Below are 18,133 nucleotides of genomic sequence, written 5' to 3' on the forward strand. Positions count from 1 at the left end.
GAGGGCATGGACCTGCTGTCCGGGTGGGGTATCCGAGTAGAGTGGAAGACTCTGGACTGCTTGGGGAGGCAAGGGTGGGCACAGCCTGGCGCTGGCTTACATAAGTGGTCACAGGTACCTGTAATGGTTAGGTTTATCCAGCTAGGATCTTGTTTATTTCTCAAAGTGTAGCTAGCGGACACCCACCCACCCCACCCCAACCCCACACACCCAATATTTACCTGGGTAACTTAATAAAGAATTGAAAGGCTCCAAGATCCTGTTACTCATTATTTTGGGGGCCTAGAGTCCTCACCTGGCATACCCTGTCCTGCTCCCAAGTGCTCTAGTGGCAACCCTCAGGGTCTCTGCCCTTATACCCTCCCAGTTCCCTTGTGGTGCTGGTCCTCATCCCGTGGGACCCTCACTTGACTTTCCCACCGAGCCTAGAGGAAATCTAGATTCCTGTTAGGACACTGGGCATTCATGCCTTACTTCCATCCTCCCAGGCTACTATTGTTATCCCGAATCCAGTTTGAGATCTAGAAAGTACCCTAGACCAGCTAGTACTCTACCAGCCCCGGGTTCTACCACATCAGGTGCATGTAATGCATGCCTATAATCCCAGCACTTGGGACGTGGAGTCAGGAGGATCAGAAGTTCAAAGCTGGGGGCCACTGAGATGGCTCAGTGAGTAAGGGCATTGGCTACTAAGCTTAACAACCTTTGCTCTATCCCAGAACCCATGTGGATAGGGAGAATCAACTCCCCAAAATTGTCCTCTGACCCCCACGTGCACACTGTGACACACAAGTGGACTTGTGCAGGCATGCACACACACAAAATAAATAGATGAATAATAATGATAATAATAACAACAATAACAAAAGAAGGTCAAAGCCAGCCTTGCCTGTGTAGTATGTTTGAGGCCAGCCTGGACCACATGAGAACTTGGCTCAAATTAAAAAAATAATAATAATAAAGGAAAAGGAAAACCACAAAGGTCTCTGTAGAGCAGGATCCTGAGCACCTGGGTGCACTGGGTGAGTCATTGGACCTCTGTTCCTCACCTCAACTGGGCATGGTAGTGCACACCTTGGTCTGAGCCCTCAGGACACTCTGTAGCTTTGGCTGCTTAGTAAGTTCGAGGCCAGTCTGAACTACAAAGTAAGGATGGAGCAAGTGAGGCCTCCCTGTTTCCTCCCTTGTCCAGCACACCGGGTGCAGCTGCCACGGTGACTCCAGTGTCCCAGAGACACCCAGGTCTATTCTCTTACCCTTCTCACCTGCCAGGCATGACTGGGGCCACCACCACCCCAAGTCTAGCTCATTTACATTCTTTAGGATTTTGTCACAAGTCTCCTCCCCAAAGAGTCTTTCCGGTCATTCAGAGCAGACCTTCCCCACGCTCTCGTTCTCTGCCCTGTACTAACATCTGCTCTGGCATTTTCACCATGAGCCAATGCGCTCACATGTTTTCTTGTTCTGCTGAGCTGGTGTGTGTTCTTTGCCTTGTGCTCTCAGTGTCTCGCCAGAGGACTGTCCCTTCTCAGTCTTCACTTATGCATTCATTCATTCATCAGCATTTATGAATGCTTATTCTAGGCCAGGAATTGAGACGTCCATGAGCAATCACAACAAAACAAACAAACAAAAATAAAGCCACTGACTATTTGGAAAATAAATGAATGGATGGATGGATGGATAGTTAGATGGATGGATGGATGGATGGATGGATGAATGAATGTGCAATCATTGTGAGCCTTGAACGGCATTCTGGTTGGGGAGATGATTCACAAGCAGGAGAACGTGTGTCTTACATTTGTATACTGTTTTACAGCTTACTATCTATCCCAGTCTCATTTCTGTGGCTATGATAAAGCACTCTGGCCAAAAGCAAATGAAGGGATGAAAGGATTTATTCGGCTTACAGTTCTAGGTTCCAGCGCATCAGTGAGGGGAAGTCAGAGAAGGAACTCAAGCAGCTAATCACGTGACATCCACATTCAAGAGCAGAGATGATCGAATGCCACACATTGCTCACTTGAATCTAGCTTTTGTCTGCCCTGTATAGGATGCCCTGCCTAGAGAATGGTGCCACCCACAATGGGCTAAGTCTTCCCACATCAATTAGCAATCAAGATAATTCCTCCTAGACAGAACTACAGGCCAACCAGATCTGAATAATTTCTCTATCACTCTAGGTTGAGGCAAGTTGACATTTACGCACCCCCCCCCCCCCCCCCTGCCACCCCCACCCACGCACACTCCTTCTATTCAGTCAACGAGTATTTAGTGAACACCTATTATACTCCGGGTACATTATACTCAGTTTCTTCTCTGAAGTCCACAGAGGAGAGAAAGACCCCCTCAACAGGTGTCTATGCCTGTGGGCCTTCCAGGGAGAAAAATGGAGTCCTGGAGCCGCTTCAGGGACAGTGCCTAGGGCAGGCAGGCCATGCACCACACAACCGTTCTTCAGTTGAGAAAACTGAAGCTTGGGAATGTCAAACTTGCTCAGAACAAAGCAGGAGTGGAGCCAGGCCTGGGCTAGCTGCCTTCTGTCCTGACCTGTCTTGTCAGACCCGTGTGGGGACAGGCCACGGGACTGAAAAAAAATGTACCCACTGGATTCACTAGTCCATGGTTGGAGACTGGAACAGAGCTATGTCAGTGGATGGTGTGAGGTAGGAACCGGGCGTCTGCAGAGCCTGGAGTAAGAGAGATGGAAGGGAGGTGTGTGCTTTGCTCATTTCAGAAGGATGCCTGAATGACGGGTGGAGGAGGAGAGGGAGGAAGAGAGGAAGGGCAGAGCACAAACACCTGTGGCCTAACCTAAGAGACTCCAGCTGTGGGCAACGTGCGCTTGTCAGAGGTTGAGTCACGAGTGATGAAGGGATTAAAGATGACTTCCAGAGAAAGAATGAAACAACCCATGAGGAAGAGAAAGCAGGGCAGGGCAAGGCAGCTGGTCAGACATCCTGGGGGGCGGGGGCGGCTGATAACTCTTCCTGAGAGGACGTCATAACGCTGGTGAGAGGGATGAGATAGAACATGACCACAACCACACTGAGGGCAGGAGCCAGTGCCGGGCCACGGCGATGAGTGGCACGGCATCACCCACGGCTGGCACTACCCACGGCTGGCACTACCCACGGCTGGCACGTCAGGTCCTCCCAACTGTCAGTTACAGAGTGCTTGGCCAGGCCATTCACGTTCATCTCACCTAAGCCTGAGAACAGCCTCTGTGGGCGGTACCTTTGTCTTCTTCAAACCCATTTTACAGATGCAGAACAAGCTTCGGGGTGTCCAATAACACATCGGGGATCCTAGGACTTACGCAATAAATGGCAATGCCAGGCTTCTCACTGGCTTATCAGAATCCAAGGCCCTCCCTTCTTCTAGCACTACATGGCTATATCAGAGTTTAATTCCAGGCTCCACAGGCTGTGGGCGGAGCCCAGTTTTCTCAAGTGTCTCTGGGCTGTGAGGTCTCCGGCTTCTCCGGAGACTCTGAGGCAGTTTCTGAAGTGTAATGGTAGGCCCCTCCTGAGTTGAGAGCTTGGCCCCTGGATGATCAGTGTGATTAAGGGGCTCCTGGAACTGAGCCCAGTCTGTACCACCCCCGGGATAAGTGCTCGCCTGGCAGGCCTTAGGAAAAGTTGGCTTCCCTGCCTAGGCAGAAGTGCTTTCTCACTGTCCCTTCATCCTCCAGGCCGACTGATGAGGAAGCAGGAAGGCAGCATGCTCTGTGAGCTGGTGTGCTGCTGGCAGCTGCTACGATGGCCTGAGACTAGTCCCAGCTCTCACCCAGGAAGGACTCCTGTAGATAGACGTGTGCCAAGGGACAAGGCCACTCTGTGCAGATGTGGCACTCCTACAAACCAACATCTCTGAGTCCAAAGCAGCTCAGATTTGGGGCCCTGACTTCCTTTGTGGCTTTTGGGTGGAGCTCTCCAGAGTCCGGAAACACATCCAGGGGGCTGCTGGAGGGCTGAACCCTTCCACATTGGCTTCCCTCAGGCTGTTGGGAACAACCACGGCAGAAGCAGGAGGGCCTTAGCAGTAAACAGCAGGAGCACACACACAGTTTGCACTTGAGACCAATGAGTTCAAATCCCAAGGGTCTCGACCCCTGGGGAGCCATGAAGCTATAACAATCACTTTACTTCCTGAGCTGCTCCCCACATGTAAGAGGCTGCTGACACCACCCTGAGTTCCTCAAAAGACAAGAGATAAGGCTCCATGCAGCATCTAGACAGCAGGTGCAAAAAAAAAAAGTGCATGAATCCTCCAAGGGCTGGGAGAACTCAGAAGGGCTGGATCCAGTGTGCTGTCACCAAGAAGCATGTGTACTAGAAAGCTGGAGGAGTAGCCATGAACCCCACCACACAGCACAGGTTTAGGTTCCCAAAGACTCTGGAAGAGTGGAGATAAAGAGGAGGAAAGGCTCCATCCTGGAAGAGAAGGAGAGGACACTTGAAATATGAATGGTTTGGAAAATGTAGGCAAAGGAGGAATGCCATGCAAGGTCAACCACTTGCATGCAGGCCCAGAGGAGAGGGTGCCAGAATGGTGGGCAAAGGGCACTTAGCACAGAAGGTCCCCAAGTCTGGCAGAGGGAGTTGGGTACACTCCCTGCCCTTGGTGAAGAGCACAATGGAGCAGACTGCAGGTAATTTGGAGTGTGTGAGGTCGGATGACTTCCTGGAAGGGATCGCGCCCCTCCCCCATTAGGGCCAATGGAGCAGGGTCTGAGGGTTAGCACAGAGGTCTGACTAGGAAACGTTCCTCAGAGCTGAGCAACATGAGGAGGAGGGGTGGAGGCACCCACAGGGAACTGAGGCTCCTGCCTGCTGTGCTGACCTTGCTCTATGGGTTTGTTTCCAGGAGATCTGCTCTGACCCCCAATTCATTGTTGGAGGGGCCACCCGTACAGACATCTGCCAAGGAGCCTTGGGTGAGTAGTGGGGGTCTGGGGCAAGCTGTGCTGTGTACAACTGCAGGTTCTGTGGCTTCTCTTCTGGAACTGTGAGGTGACTTCCATTTCCAGAAGCTCCTTGGACTTCTTGTCTCCTGGGGACATCCCCCAGCCAGTCACAATGCTAAGACGGGAGTTCTGTGAGGTCCAGGACAGGTCCCCGAAGAAGGTAGTGACTCAGTGTGAAGGAAGGGGAAACCTCTCTCGCCACTGAGAGGAAGTGGAAAGCACCAGGGCCAGCTCAGCTGCGGGCTCACCAGAGAAAGCAGCTAGGATTGTGAACACTCCTGTAGTTGTAACGCTCATGTAATTCAAATTAACCCAAGTATCAATTAAGATTGGGGGGGGCATGTCTGAGGATTTGGGCTCCAGGGCCCCCAGCTTCATCCTGAAACTTCCCAGGCTTCTGTGAAGTGTCAGCAGTGAGAATGTACCCTCATTCTTTCCTATTCATAATAGACATGGGCCTATAATCACTGGAGTAGATCATTTGCTCTGATAAACCGGAAACAGGCTATCCGCCTCAACTGGCTTCCCAAACAAACCCACTCTAACAAAATTAACCAGCTAGAATTCACCACCTACCAGTGCCCACATCATAGGGGTTCTGATCTCTTAATGATGGCAGCCACTGTTTCCAAGTCCATCACCAAACCATGCTTGCCCACACTCCACGATACCCCCAAGCACTCTCATTTTACAGGTGAACGTGCCAGAGAACAGGCCTGGTGTACAGACACATTTGGTCTGACCCCAGCACTATTATGTTAAGTACCAAGGTGGCCTCTATAGGAAGAGACCTACAAAAATGTCACCGTGTGGTGGAATGTCATAGCCTGTGCAAATCCTCAGGACAGGGCAACCTCTGGGGGAGAACAGGACCCAGGCTTTTTGGAACACAACTATGCTAATGTGGATTCCTAAAATGCCAGAGAGGTTTCTCACCTGCAGAAAACAGTCCTGCCCTCTCTGCCCTCTCTCCCCATGAAAGAGATGGCCAATATCCTAGGGTACCTGAGGGGAGTGTTTTGTGGGTACAAGCCACTGGTTAGAGAAAGTGGAGATCATAAGGGTTGGACATGGATTAAGATTATGACCAACCTGGGAGTTTTTGAAGGATCTAGAAAAATATAGCAGCCACTGAGCACTACTCACAGCCTAAACAGCTACTTCAAAAGTTTTAACTCATCCTAAGGGCCAAACCACTCATAATCAGTACCCGAGTTAAGTCACATTTCAGTTCCATCAGGTGGTTTGGGAGGGGCCATAAGGTTAAACTCCTGGAAGAAATTGCTTGCTATATGTCCAGAACTGGATGAAAAAGAGAAATATAAACCTTCCTAAACTTCCTTGGTAGTTGATCTAAAGTTTAAGGTCTCTGCAGGTCCCAGATTAGTCATTTTATTTTCTCTTGATTTATTTATTCTGGTAGATTCTAATGAGATTGTGGGTGGTAAAATGTGGTCTACTGAACTCTCACCCTTCCTTTGGGCTTCTAGGCATGAGGTCCTGGAGGGTGGTAACATCCCTATAAGTCCCAAAAGGCTCAGAAATGACAGAACAGGGCTGTGGCAGAGACACGGGCTTCAGTAATGTCAGTCGCTGGGGGGACTTGGCCCAGACATCACTGGGGACCTCAGTTTTCCCAAACTGCAGAGGGAAGGAGGTAACTAAGATGACACCGGAACCCGCTGATAAGTGACACCCAGCCTCTAAAGCTGTTCTTGCTGTGAGCTGGAACAATGGTAGAACACGTGACCAGTGTGCATGAATGAGGTCCTAGGTTCAATTCCAGTGGCAGCAACCAATCAATAAAATCAAGCCATTCCCTGTTCATGGCTAGCTGTTCCCCATTCCTTGGTCGGGTATGTGAGCAGTAAGTATCATCTCCTGAGAAACAGTGTGTGACTCAGCATTGCTTTTTGTTTAGTTTTTGTTGTTTTATTTTTAATCATACGCAACCACCCTAAGTCTCAAGTAGATACACTTTTTTAAGATTTGTTTATTTTATGTGTGTAAGTGCTCTATCTGCATATATGACTTTATGCCAGAAGAGGGCGCCAGATCCCACTGTAGATGGTTGGGAGCCACCATGTGGGTGCTGGGAATTGCACTCAGGACCTCTGGAAGAGCAGCCAGAGCTCTTAACTGCTGAGCCCAAGTAGATATGTTGATGCCCGCTATGAGATATGAGGACTGAAGCACAGAGAGAGGAGGCTCCATAGGCTGCGCCCTAATCGTTGCCTGAGCCCTGGTCTGATGCCAGGTCCTGCACTCATCTTATAACCCACATAGTGGGTCTGAATCCACAGCGCTAAGCTGAGCAAGGATGCTTCATTTTCTCCGCTTGTGCCTCCTGCCCCAAATGCATTCGCTGGCCCAGTGAGCCTGCGTAAACGGCCTCCTTAGACTTGCACACGTCCCAGCGTCGGTCCACACCCTTTACTGTGTTGCCCTGAACTGCTTACTCACCTGCTTTCCTGGAAGGCTCAGCTTGCAGCCTCCCCTCAAATGGTTCAAACGTGTGTGTGTGTGTGTGTGTGTGTGTGTGTGTGTGTGTGTGTGCACGCGCGCGCGCGCAGAGGTGCTCCCACCATGAGCCACCTGCACTGCAGAATGTGTCTGAGCCAGGCCTGGACTCAGCAAAGAAAAATCTACCCTTCCTGGAGGAAGGTTGGAAACGAAAGACTGAGCCTCAGCCAGGCTGGCCCAGAGAGAGGCCAGACGCTGGGCAGCTGCTGGTGGTGACTGAGCCCGTGCCCATCAGGCCTCTGGCATCCGAGGGGAGTGTAAGGTTCTCCCTGCTGTCACAGCTGTTCAAACCGCAGACCTTTGCTCTCTGGGCCCTTGAAGTAGGTCACTTTGCCTCCACCTTCATTTGGCTCCCAGGAGACCCACCAGGAGGTGTCTGGCCACAGGGTGCCTCCTCTACAGCCTCCTAGTGTTTCCCTCATCACAGAGGCAGAAGGAGGGAGCTGGGCGGGAAACATGCCCCTGAAGGTGGAGTTTCCGGCCTTACGCCCTCTATCATGTAATAGCCTTTATGATCTTAAGCAGGCCACCCGACTTCTGTGAGCTTCAGTTTCCCCTTCTAGATTAATGGGAATGCAAAGAGCCCCCAACTTAACAAGGGTTCAGCTAACCTTCTTCAACTTGGCAACGGTGTGAAGAGCACACACAGTCAGCAGAAATCACGCTTTGGGTTTTGTTCTTTTCCTGGCTAATAACATGCATCCCAGAACTCAGCCACAAATACTGGGGGGCAATAGTGAGCTACAGGTCCGGCAAACGGTTTAATCATGAAGGGAAGTAAACAGTGTTCTGGGGGCATTCAGCTGCATTCATTAAATTACATGAGGTTCTCAACATTTTGTAATAAAGTGGCCTTGTGTTGGGGAACTTTGCCTACCTGTAGGTAATATAAGTGGTCTGGGGACATTTAAGGGAAACTAGGCTTTGTATTAATTACACACAGACAGACAGACAGACAGACACACACACACACACACACACACACACACACACACATATCTGCAATGGATTTGTTGGGATGTGACTCATGGTAGATTGTCTTACTTTTCCTGTTGCTGTGGTAAAAGAAAAAAGAAAAAAGAAAAAAAACCTATAAAAGCAACTTAAGGGTGAAAGCATTTATTTTAGCTCACAGTTTTGGAATTCAGTCCATGTTGGGGAGCCAGATTGGCCGGAGCTGAGGGTCATGGACATACCATGTCCACAATCAGGAAGAGAGAGAGATAAATGCAACTGCTGTCCAGCTCCATTTACCCACTTACAGAGCTCAGGGAATGGTGGCACCCAGAGTGGACAGGTCTTCCCACCTCAATTAATGTAATCAAGATGATCCCCCACAGGTACGTCCAGAGGCCCATCTTCCAAGTGATCCTAAAGTCTGTCAAGTTGACAGTTGACTCTAACCGTTCCAGTAGGTCAAAGAACATCTATCATGAAAATATTCCCTTCCCAGGGCTGGAGAAGTGAGGTAATGTAGGAGCCAGAGTGAGCACACTGGAGAATCCTAAGAAGCTGAAGGGTGTAGATGATAACAGAGCCCAACGATGTGAAAGGCTTTCGCCAAATTGCAAAGGGAGAAGGGGAGAAGTGAGTTAGATTAGAAGCTGAGTCTTTGCCCTTTGAAGAGCTCAGAATCCAAGGGTGCATGTGCCAAGGTGGGAAGGGCATGTCCAAGCCTGGAGCACTCGGGAGATGAAAATGGGGGAGCAGGAAGCATAATGGGCAGGTGCTCACTCCTCAGCTTTTTGAGTCGAACTTTCTAATATTTTAGAGAACTAAAAATGAGTAAATCATTAAAGAAAATATCTCTACTTTAGCCCAGAATTGCCTGGAACTCACAACGTAGCTCAGGCAGGCCACTGACTGGAGACCTCCGTCCTGGGTTCCGGTCTCCACTCAGTACGGATGAGCTTGCCCCGCCGAAGTAGCCAACACCCATTTCCTAGTTATTGTCTTGTTTAAAAAATTGCACATGTCATTATTGTTGTTGTTGTTATTGTTGTGGTGGTGTGTTTGAGATAGTGTCTTGCTGTGTAACCCAGACTGGCCTTAAACTTGCAGCAATCCTCCTGCCTCAGCCTCCCGATTACAGATATGCCCCACCATGCCCAGTTTTATACTCCAGATGCTACAATTATAGATTGTATCACCATGCCTAGATTTCTTACTTATATATTTCTTTTAAAGGGTTTTCCTATGTATCCCAGACATAGAATTCATATTTATCCAATCCTCGAACCCACAATCCTCTTGCCTCAGCCTTCTGAGTGTTGAGATTACAGGAGAGCCACCGTGACTGGCTGAAAATGTTAAATTTTTCTTTTTCTTTTTTCACTTTTATATGTATATGTTTCTACCTCTCAATGTGTGTGTGTACACCATGTTCATGCAGTGCCTAAGGAGCCTAGAGAAGGTATTAGAGTTACATGGCTGTGAACCACCATGTAGATGCTAGAATCAAACCCATATCCTCTTGGAAAGCAGCCAGTGTCCTTAATCACTGAGTGAGCCATCTCTCCAGCCCCCAACATGTAAATTTTTAAATTCACCTTTATTATAGGCATTTTTTGTATTTTAATAAACTTTGTGGTTTTAGAATAATTTTAGATTTACAGAAAAAACTGAGGAGACAGTGCAGAGATTCCTATACCCCAGAACTAGTTTTCAGTCTTAAGACCATCTCACATGGATGTGGTACATTTTCTACCACTGATGAACAGTATCAGTGCATCCTCCTAAGGTCACACTTCACGTAGAGTCCTTAGGTTTTACCCAGCGGCCTTTTGCAGTCCAGGGTCTCCTTCCAGAATGCCACATTGCATCACTGTTGTATCTTCCAGGGCACCTCTGGACTATGACAGCTTCTTATTTTGTTGAATTTAGCAGTTTCAAAGAGTATCAGCCGCCGGGCGGTGGTGGCGCACACCTTTAATCCCAGCACTCGGGAGGCAGAGGCAGGCGGATCTCTGTGAGTTCGAGGCCGGCCTGGGCTACCAAGTGAGTTCCAGGACAGGCTCCAAAGCTACACAGAGAAACCCTGTCTCGAAAAAAAAAGAAAAAGAGAGTACCAGCCAAAAACTCTGTATGACGGCCTTCTCTTGGAATTTACAGGTGCCTCTTTTAAAATAATATATGTAGATGTCGAGCATGGCGGTGGGTGCCTGTAATCCCAGCACTCAGTAGGCTGAGACAAGAGGAATTTTTATTATTATTATTATTATTATTATTATTATTATTATTATTATTAATTTGGTGTGTTTCTGAGATAAGGACTAGCCTGATCTGTGTAGCAAGACTTTGTCTCAGAAACACACCAAATTCACAATAATAATAATAATAATAAGATGATGATGCCTGTCGTTTTAAAAAAAAAAAAAAAAAAGACAATGACCAGGAAACAGGTGTAGGCTGGTTTAATGAAGAAAGTGAATCCATCCTTCTCTTTTCACGGTCCGTCGCTCCTAGCCCCAGCTCCAGCCCCACCCCACCCTTCTGCTCCATCACCCCACCCCACCCCCAGAGAGGCTGCTCCCGGAACACTTTAGTATCCATGAGTCATGGCAGCTTCCTTTCTGCTGCAAACACTTCTGCACAGCTCTCTCCAGCTGTCCTCCCAGCGGATGCTAACTAAGGCAGCAGACACAGGACTCCAGTGAAGTACTGGCCTGCTCTTTTGCCCCAGAGCCCTGTCTTGTCCTGGCTGGCCCCAGGCTTGGCCATCAGACAGCAAGGCTGCAGCCTCATGTGACAGCTAGCTCTGTGCTTGTCTGTGGGAGTGAAGAGCGGTGGGAATCCATCAGAGCTTCCGGCTCCCGGTGACTATCCTCCTCGGAAGCCCCAGCATGCCCAGCGGGTAGCAGGATGTGACTGGGTTCTAGGTCTGTAGATCAAGATGTGATCTTTGGTTTGTCTGGATACTCCCTCGACTTTCCCACCAGCTGTCTGTGGCTGGGAGGCACACCACACCCCTGTATAGCCTCAGTCACCTCGTGTCCAAGAGGAAAAGGCTGGATCAGATTTTCCTAAGGCCCACACTTACAACATTCTGTGATTTTAAAATTCGTCACCTCAATTGTGCTTGGGAGCAGAGTCCAAAGTCAATGGAGCCTTGCTTAGCCTCGGCTCTCAACAGTATTAGCTCCAGGGAAGCTCCTATATGGCGCTGCAGCAGCAAGGACTTCATGTCCTGTGAGGTGCAGTGGGGTCCTGGCCAGAACACTGCGTGGATGATGGGCCCCAGGAAGAGACGGTCCATGCTGCCTCTGACTTGCCTGAGAGCAGGTGGCCTAGAAGGCAGGTGTGTAAAGAGCAGGCTAGACCAACAGAGCACTTAGCAATGATGTAAATGAGAGCAGGTGGCCTAGAAGGCAGGTGTGTAAAGAGCAGGCTAGACCAACAGAGCACTTAGCAATGATGTAAATGAGAGCAGGTGGCCTAGAAGGCAGGTGTGTAAAGAGCAGGCTAGACCAACAGAGCACTTAGCGATGATGATGTAAATGTCCACCTGCACTGCCCAATTTGGTAGCCACCAGGCACGAAATGTGGGGAGTGCTACTGGGGAGCTGAATTTGGTGCTTTGTTTGGTGAAATGAGGCCTCCCACCGGAGCTTGGGCTGGCCTTGAATCCGGGCTCTTTCTGCCTCCGTTTCCCATGTGCTGGGATTATAGGTGTGCACCCTCGTGACTAGTAGGAGAAATCAAAGCGCAGGCTTTGTCTAAATGCAACCAAGTGTGGCTATGGCAGGGAACAGTGCAGCGGACGGTGAGGCTTTGGGGTCCGTTGCTGTCTGGCATGGCATGGCCCTCACATCAGAGCCAAACAAGCCACACGTGTCAGTCAGCATCTGAAAACATCAGGGGGAGAGGGAGGACGTGGTGCCCGATGGTTAGAGGCTAGCCTCTTAGCCCTGTCGCTTCCAACAGCTAGAGCCTTCTTCCATAAAATTTCATAACAATTGGGAGGATGAACTGGAGTAACTGAGATTGGCTCACTGGCGTGCAAGAGGCTGAGGCATGGTAAAGGTTTAACAAAATCTCTAGGGACAGTGTGCCCGAGGAGAGCAGGCTCAGCTGAGGTTGCGTTGAGCTGCCCATCTTTCATGCCCGGTTGGGTCCAGCCTTAGCACTTTGTGTGGTGACCAGGGCGTCAGATAGAGTTGGGACCAGGAAGGTAGAACTGGGGAATGTTCGAGAGTCCTCTGCTCGAGCACATTGGAGTTGTGATGGTCACAACTTCCTGCTGTTTCCTTCCCAGAACCAGAGGCTCATTAGTGCCACACAGCCAGGGCTCCTGTACCACACAGCCTGGGCTTCTGTACCATACAGCCAGGACTCCTAAGTACCACACAGCCAGGGCTTCTGTACCACACAGCCAGGGCTCCTGTACCACACAGCCAGGGCTCCTGTACCACACAGCCAGGGCTCCTGTACAGCCAGGGCTCCTGTACCACACAGCCAGGACTCCTGTACCACACAGCCAGGGCTTCTAAGTACCACACAGCCAGGGCTCCTGTACCACACAGCCAGGGATCCTGTACCACACAGCCAGGGCTCCTGTACAGCCAGGGCTCCTGTACCACACAGCCTGGGTTCCTGGGTTCCTATCTCCAACACCCTAGGAAAGTTAGTCATCAGTTTCCAATTGCCCATCTGTGAAATGGGAACCACGCGGACATTTGAATCCTTTTTCCTTCCCCCACCCAACAGGGCATCTTGAGATGCCTGTCTCTAAGGTGTTGAGACCAGGGCCTCGGGGGGTTCCTCCGTCCCTCTGAAGATCAGTGGAAAACGGGCAATAGTCTCCATCAGGCCGACCTTCACTCTGGTGGTTCTCCTACATTATTGCCTCAGCTCAGTTCCCTCTCACCCTCTGGGTCCAGCAGGAGGGGAGGAAGTGCTGGAGCAACAAGGGCCCTCCTCTCTCCATTCTCTCTTCTGAGAGTGTAGGAAGGAGGCAGTGAGCTGGAGAAGGGATGGGTCGGGCTGCCTGATGGGAAGAGCCATGGGGTAGAGGAGGATGGGAAGGCAGCCATGAGGAAGAGGAGCCACTGCATCAGATAGTGACCCTGGGGGTGGCCCAAGAGGGTCGGGGCTGCAGGGACCAACAAGGTAAAGGCTATTATCGGTTGTTAGCAGATGCGCGTTCTTACCCCAGGACAACTGAGGAAGGGAGGGGGCTTTGCAGGCTTCCTGGTGACCAGACAGACTCCAGAGCTAGAAAGTCTGACCCAAGCCTCGCAGCCTCATTTCCCTCCCACTCCCTGCAGGGCCTCCCCACAGCAGGAGAGAGAGTGAGCCAGGGAAGGAGACTGGGGACCTCATGTTGATGAGGAGGGGTTGGGTAAAGTGCAGGCTTCCACCCTCCCCGAGTTTAATGGGAAGGGCACATGTGTTGGGAACTCCCATTTGGGGAAGCCTTTTCTGGCCTGCTGCCAGGCGGCGGCGGAATGACTAACAGGAGGGAAGGCCCAGAGTGACTTATCGTCACCTCGTCACGGGCCTGGCCCTGGACTGAGTGTTTCCTGCGGCGGTTCTCATATCAGAGATCCTACATATCAGATATTTATTACGACTCATAACAGTGTCAAAATTACATTTATGAAATAGAAACGAAACAATATTACGGTTGGGGGGTCACCACAACATGAGGAACCGATTTAAAGGGTCGCAGCTTTAGGAAGTTGAGAACCAATGCTCTAGAGAAACCCACAAGCCAGCTCCAGAGGGGCCTCAAGTTGACTCACTGGTCATTCTTTCTTATCGCTTTTAAAATTGACATCTTCAGCTATCTGAGACCTGAGATTCCCCTCCCAGTCTGGGCTGCCTAGGACAGGAGAGAAGCCGGTCCCTTCCTCACAAGGTGGCAGACAGGCTGGAGACTGAAGACAGACGGGAGTGTAGCTAGGAGCTGCTTCCATACTCTATCATTCATCCAGCTGTGGGCCAGCGAGGCAAGGAGGGCAGCCACCAGAGGAATGAGCCACAGAACCAGCAGGACTGGAAGCAGGCTTTCTCTTGGGTGCCATTCTTGACATTTGGGGCAGAGAATTCTTCGTGGTCGGGGATTCTTGTATATTTAGCAGCATCCTGGGCCTCTACCCATCACGTGACATGAGTACTCCCTCGCTTGGGTTGATAAGAAACATGGCTAAAAGCACTGAGAATGTTCCCAGTGTGAGGAGGATGAAAACGCCTCAGTTGGAGTCACCAGCAGAGGAAGGGAGAGCTGTGGAAGCCTAAGACACCATAAGGTCACGGGCGCCAGGCCACAGAACACCACATTGGAATGCCACAGCCTGGGATGCTGAGGTGGCCATCAAGAAGGATCCCCAGATGGGTGGTGGTGATCGATGGGAATACTAAAGACAGCTCAACACACCTCCAGCATTGCAGCAGCTTAACTGAGGCAAGATTAAGGTTCCAGCAACATTGCAACCAGGGCCAGCCTGCAGGGAAGCTCAGCATTGTTGGGATATTTGAGCGTGTGGGAGAGGAGCTCCAGGCTTCCCACCAGCACTGGGAGGAGCTTCACAAAGGAGGAGGTGGGGAGGACTCTTCTCTGAGATTCTGTCAGGCTTATCTATGGGTTTTCTCAGTTTCCCACCTCTGGGTCTGTTCCAAACAACTCGTGGGAAGTGTGTGGGAACACATCTCAGGTCCAGTGTTCCCTGAAGCCTGTGGAGTGGCTTGAAGTCCTGCGCATCCTGGCAGTGGCATCTTTTGGGTTTATTGGTTTTCTCAAACCCCTAGAGACTCAGTCAGCTGATGCGGCCAAAATGCATGTGCTTTACCGTGCCCGAAGGTGCTGACAAGCTGGGACAGGCTGGTGTCAGAATGTGAAGGGGGTAAGGAGCCTTAGTCTCAGGCCCCAGGGGCCAGTTCAGATTCCAAACCTACTCTGGGTGTCTGACCCAGTCTCTCCAGATGTGGCCTCTCCGGGACTCAGCAACCTTTCTGTCCTGGGCTGTGCCTATTCCCCATGCCTCTGGTCCTTCTCTCTCCCTGAAGGTGCTTCCACCACCCTCTCACTCAGTCCCAGGTCCTGCTCTGCTGAGCCCACTCCACAGCCCCCTCTCCCCTGCCCAGGCCAGTGCTCACCACCACCAGTGGGATCCAGTTTCCATGGCTGTCCTTGCGGGCTGTGAGCTAGCTGCCCAAGTGCCTTGGCATAGCCTCAGGCTAGACTGGAGATGGAAGAGGGTGATACTGTCCCCCTGCCTGAATGCATGGGAGGGAGGACAGGTGAACCATGAGAAAGTTAAGCACAAATGAGTTAAGCAACCATGAAAGCCTATCGCAGACCATGGGAGACCAGCTCCTACACTCAGTTCGGGGTGATAAAAGGAACACCGCAGAGTAGCGAGGGATAGGAAACTTGTTTATCTGAGGGTAATTAGGAATAAGTTTTAATCTGTGACTGGTGAAGTAAGGAAACACACTTGCTTTCTGATGTTAACTTTCTCTTTTACTTCATCTGAAGAATGGTCTCTGACTTTGTCTCCACACAGCCACATATCTCCACACTGATGCACACAGCTACGTATCTGTACATACATACATCTTTTCACATGGCTGCACATCTTTCTTTTACATACATTTCTCTTCTGCCTCTCTTTTCTATACAGCTTCATCTTCCTTGTCTCCAGATCTCCATAGCCACAAATCTCCACACAGCCACAGCTGAACATCTCATCACACGGCGCTCTCACCACACAGCACTTACACAGTTCCTAGGCACAGCTCCTCACATAGCAGCGGCTCTTCCACACAGCGCTCTCTTACACACACACACACACACACACACACACACACACGCACGCACGCACGCACGCATGCACGCACATTCTGCAGCAGCTCTCACATAGCTCTCCACACTGCCTCTCTCCACACCGCCTCTCTCCACACCGCCTCTCTCCACACCGCCTCTCTCCACACCGCCTCTCTCCACACCGCCTCTCTCCACACCGCCTCTCTCCACACCGCCTCTCTCCACACCGCCTCTCTCCACACCGCCTCTCTCCACACCGCCTCTCTCCACACCGCCTCTCTCCACACCGCCTCTCTCCACACCTCCTCTCTCCACACCGCCTCTCTCCACACCGCCTCTCTCCACACCGCCTCTCTCCACACCGCCTCTCTCCACACCGCCTCTCTCCACACCGCCTCTCTCCACACCGCCTCTCTCCACACTGCCTCTCTCCACACCGCCTCTCTCCACACCGCCTCTCTCCACACTGCCGCCGCCGCTGCTGCTTCTCAGCCGAACTCTGGACGATTATAAGTTACATTCTCAGGGCCGGATCCATTCTCAAAACACAAGATAAGTCCCGCAGTTTCTCTTAGGTTAGCAATGTCTCACTGACCCATGCACGTAGCTCTGAGTTGGTGAGAGGTCCCAGACAGTAAACAGGTGGCTGAACCTTGAGCGGTCGGGGTACACCCAGAAAGAGATCTACTGCAAGGAGCCAGTCTCAGTGTGAACAGCCTGGCCTTGATTTAGCAATAAACAGCTTCTGGGAATTGGTCTCTGTGTATATTCTGTAGGGCAGTTTAGTCTGTTTTGGACTAGTTCTAAGATCTTTGCAAAATGTTTAAAGAGACTGAGAATACTGTTAGTTTCCTGTGTCAGTGAAGAATATTCTGATAATATTTCTGTTCATCAGAATTATACAGCTTAAACAGACATCCACTAAAAGTGTGCCCAGAGATGGAAAACACCGGACCAAAGGGCCGTGGAAAGCACCCCACAGCTGTTCTTATAGGGAGGCATAACAGTGGCACCCAAGAAAGCTACAGACAGAAAACAACTGGTTTCCACAGCCAGTGACCCCATGGCTTTGCCAGGTGGGGCTCCCCATCAGGGAGTTATATGTCTTGTGGGCCGACTTGTCACCTGCTGTATGCACCCGTGGTCCTCGGTAAAATCCTGTGAGAGGAGCTGAGGCACAGGAGGGCTTCCAGGAGTGATGCAGCTGCCTGGGCTGTGTCCTGTCTCCCGTCCCCGAGCTTAAGCACCACCTTGGCCTGTGTTTGAAGGTTATGAACGATGGGTATCCTCCTTCCCTGGCATACCCAGGGCAGGGCTCAGCTGAAGCCGTGGGTGGCCTAGGCTCTATCCACAGGCTTTTGCCCTCTGGTGTGGCAGAGCTGTGCAGAGCCCAGCATGCCCTGGGTCCCCTGAGCTGCTTCACTTTCCTGTTTGGGAAGGAAAGATGTTGATGGCCGAAGGGAATGAAAGAGAAAACACCCAACCAATGTTTCATCTCCCCTTTGGTAATTCCTACAAGCAGCTGCAAATATGAGTAACCCGGCCACAGGCATTCCCCAAAGTGGTGCAGGTGACCCTGGCCTGGACGCCGGGCTGCCACACAGGGTGCAGAGACCAAGAGCACAGCTCTGGAAATTTACTGACATGGCCCTGAATGAATTTATCTTTTCAGAAGAGGGCCCTGGAGCTTAAAGGGACCATTCATAAGGTCGGTTCTAAGGGAGGGTCTGGGCACAGCTTGTGCTAACAGGGACCTGTCTGCAGGCTTGGGTGTGCAGGGAAGGCCGTGGGTTCTAGGGATGCTCATAGCAGCCAAAGCAACTGAAACAATTAGCCTTTTCATCCAGGTAGACTAAGTGAGTTCCCAAGGCTGA

The 18,133-nt window shown here is 50.9% G+C and overlaps 1 protein-coding gene across 1 annotated transcript in view; it reads left to right on the plus strand.

Moving 5' to 3' along the window:
• Nucleotides 1–18,133, plus strand: part of Capn2 (calpain 2) — a 55,164-nt gene that overhangs the window by 712 nt on the left and 36,319 nt on the right. Inside the window, exon 2 of the mRNA XM_036202157.1 lies at nucleotides 4,870–4,939. Coding sequence (XP_036058050.1) covers nucleotides 4,870–4,939 — 70 coding nt within the window. The remainder of the gene's footprint in view (nucleotides 1–4,869; nucleotides 4,940–18,133) is intronic.

This window comes from Onychomys torridus, chromosome 11 (assembly GCF_903995425.1).
Source record: "Onychomys torridus chromosome 11, mOncTor1.1, whole genome shotgun sequence".
NCBI lineage: Eukaryota > Metazoa > Chordata > Mammalia > Rodentia > Cricetidae > Onychomys > Onychomys torridus.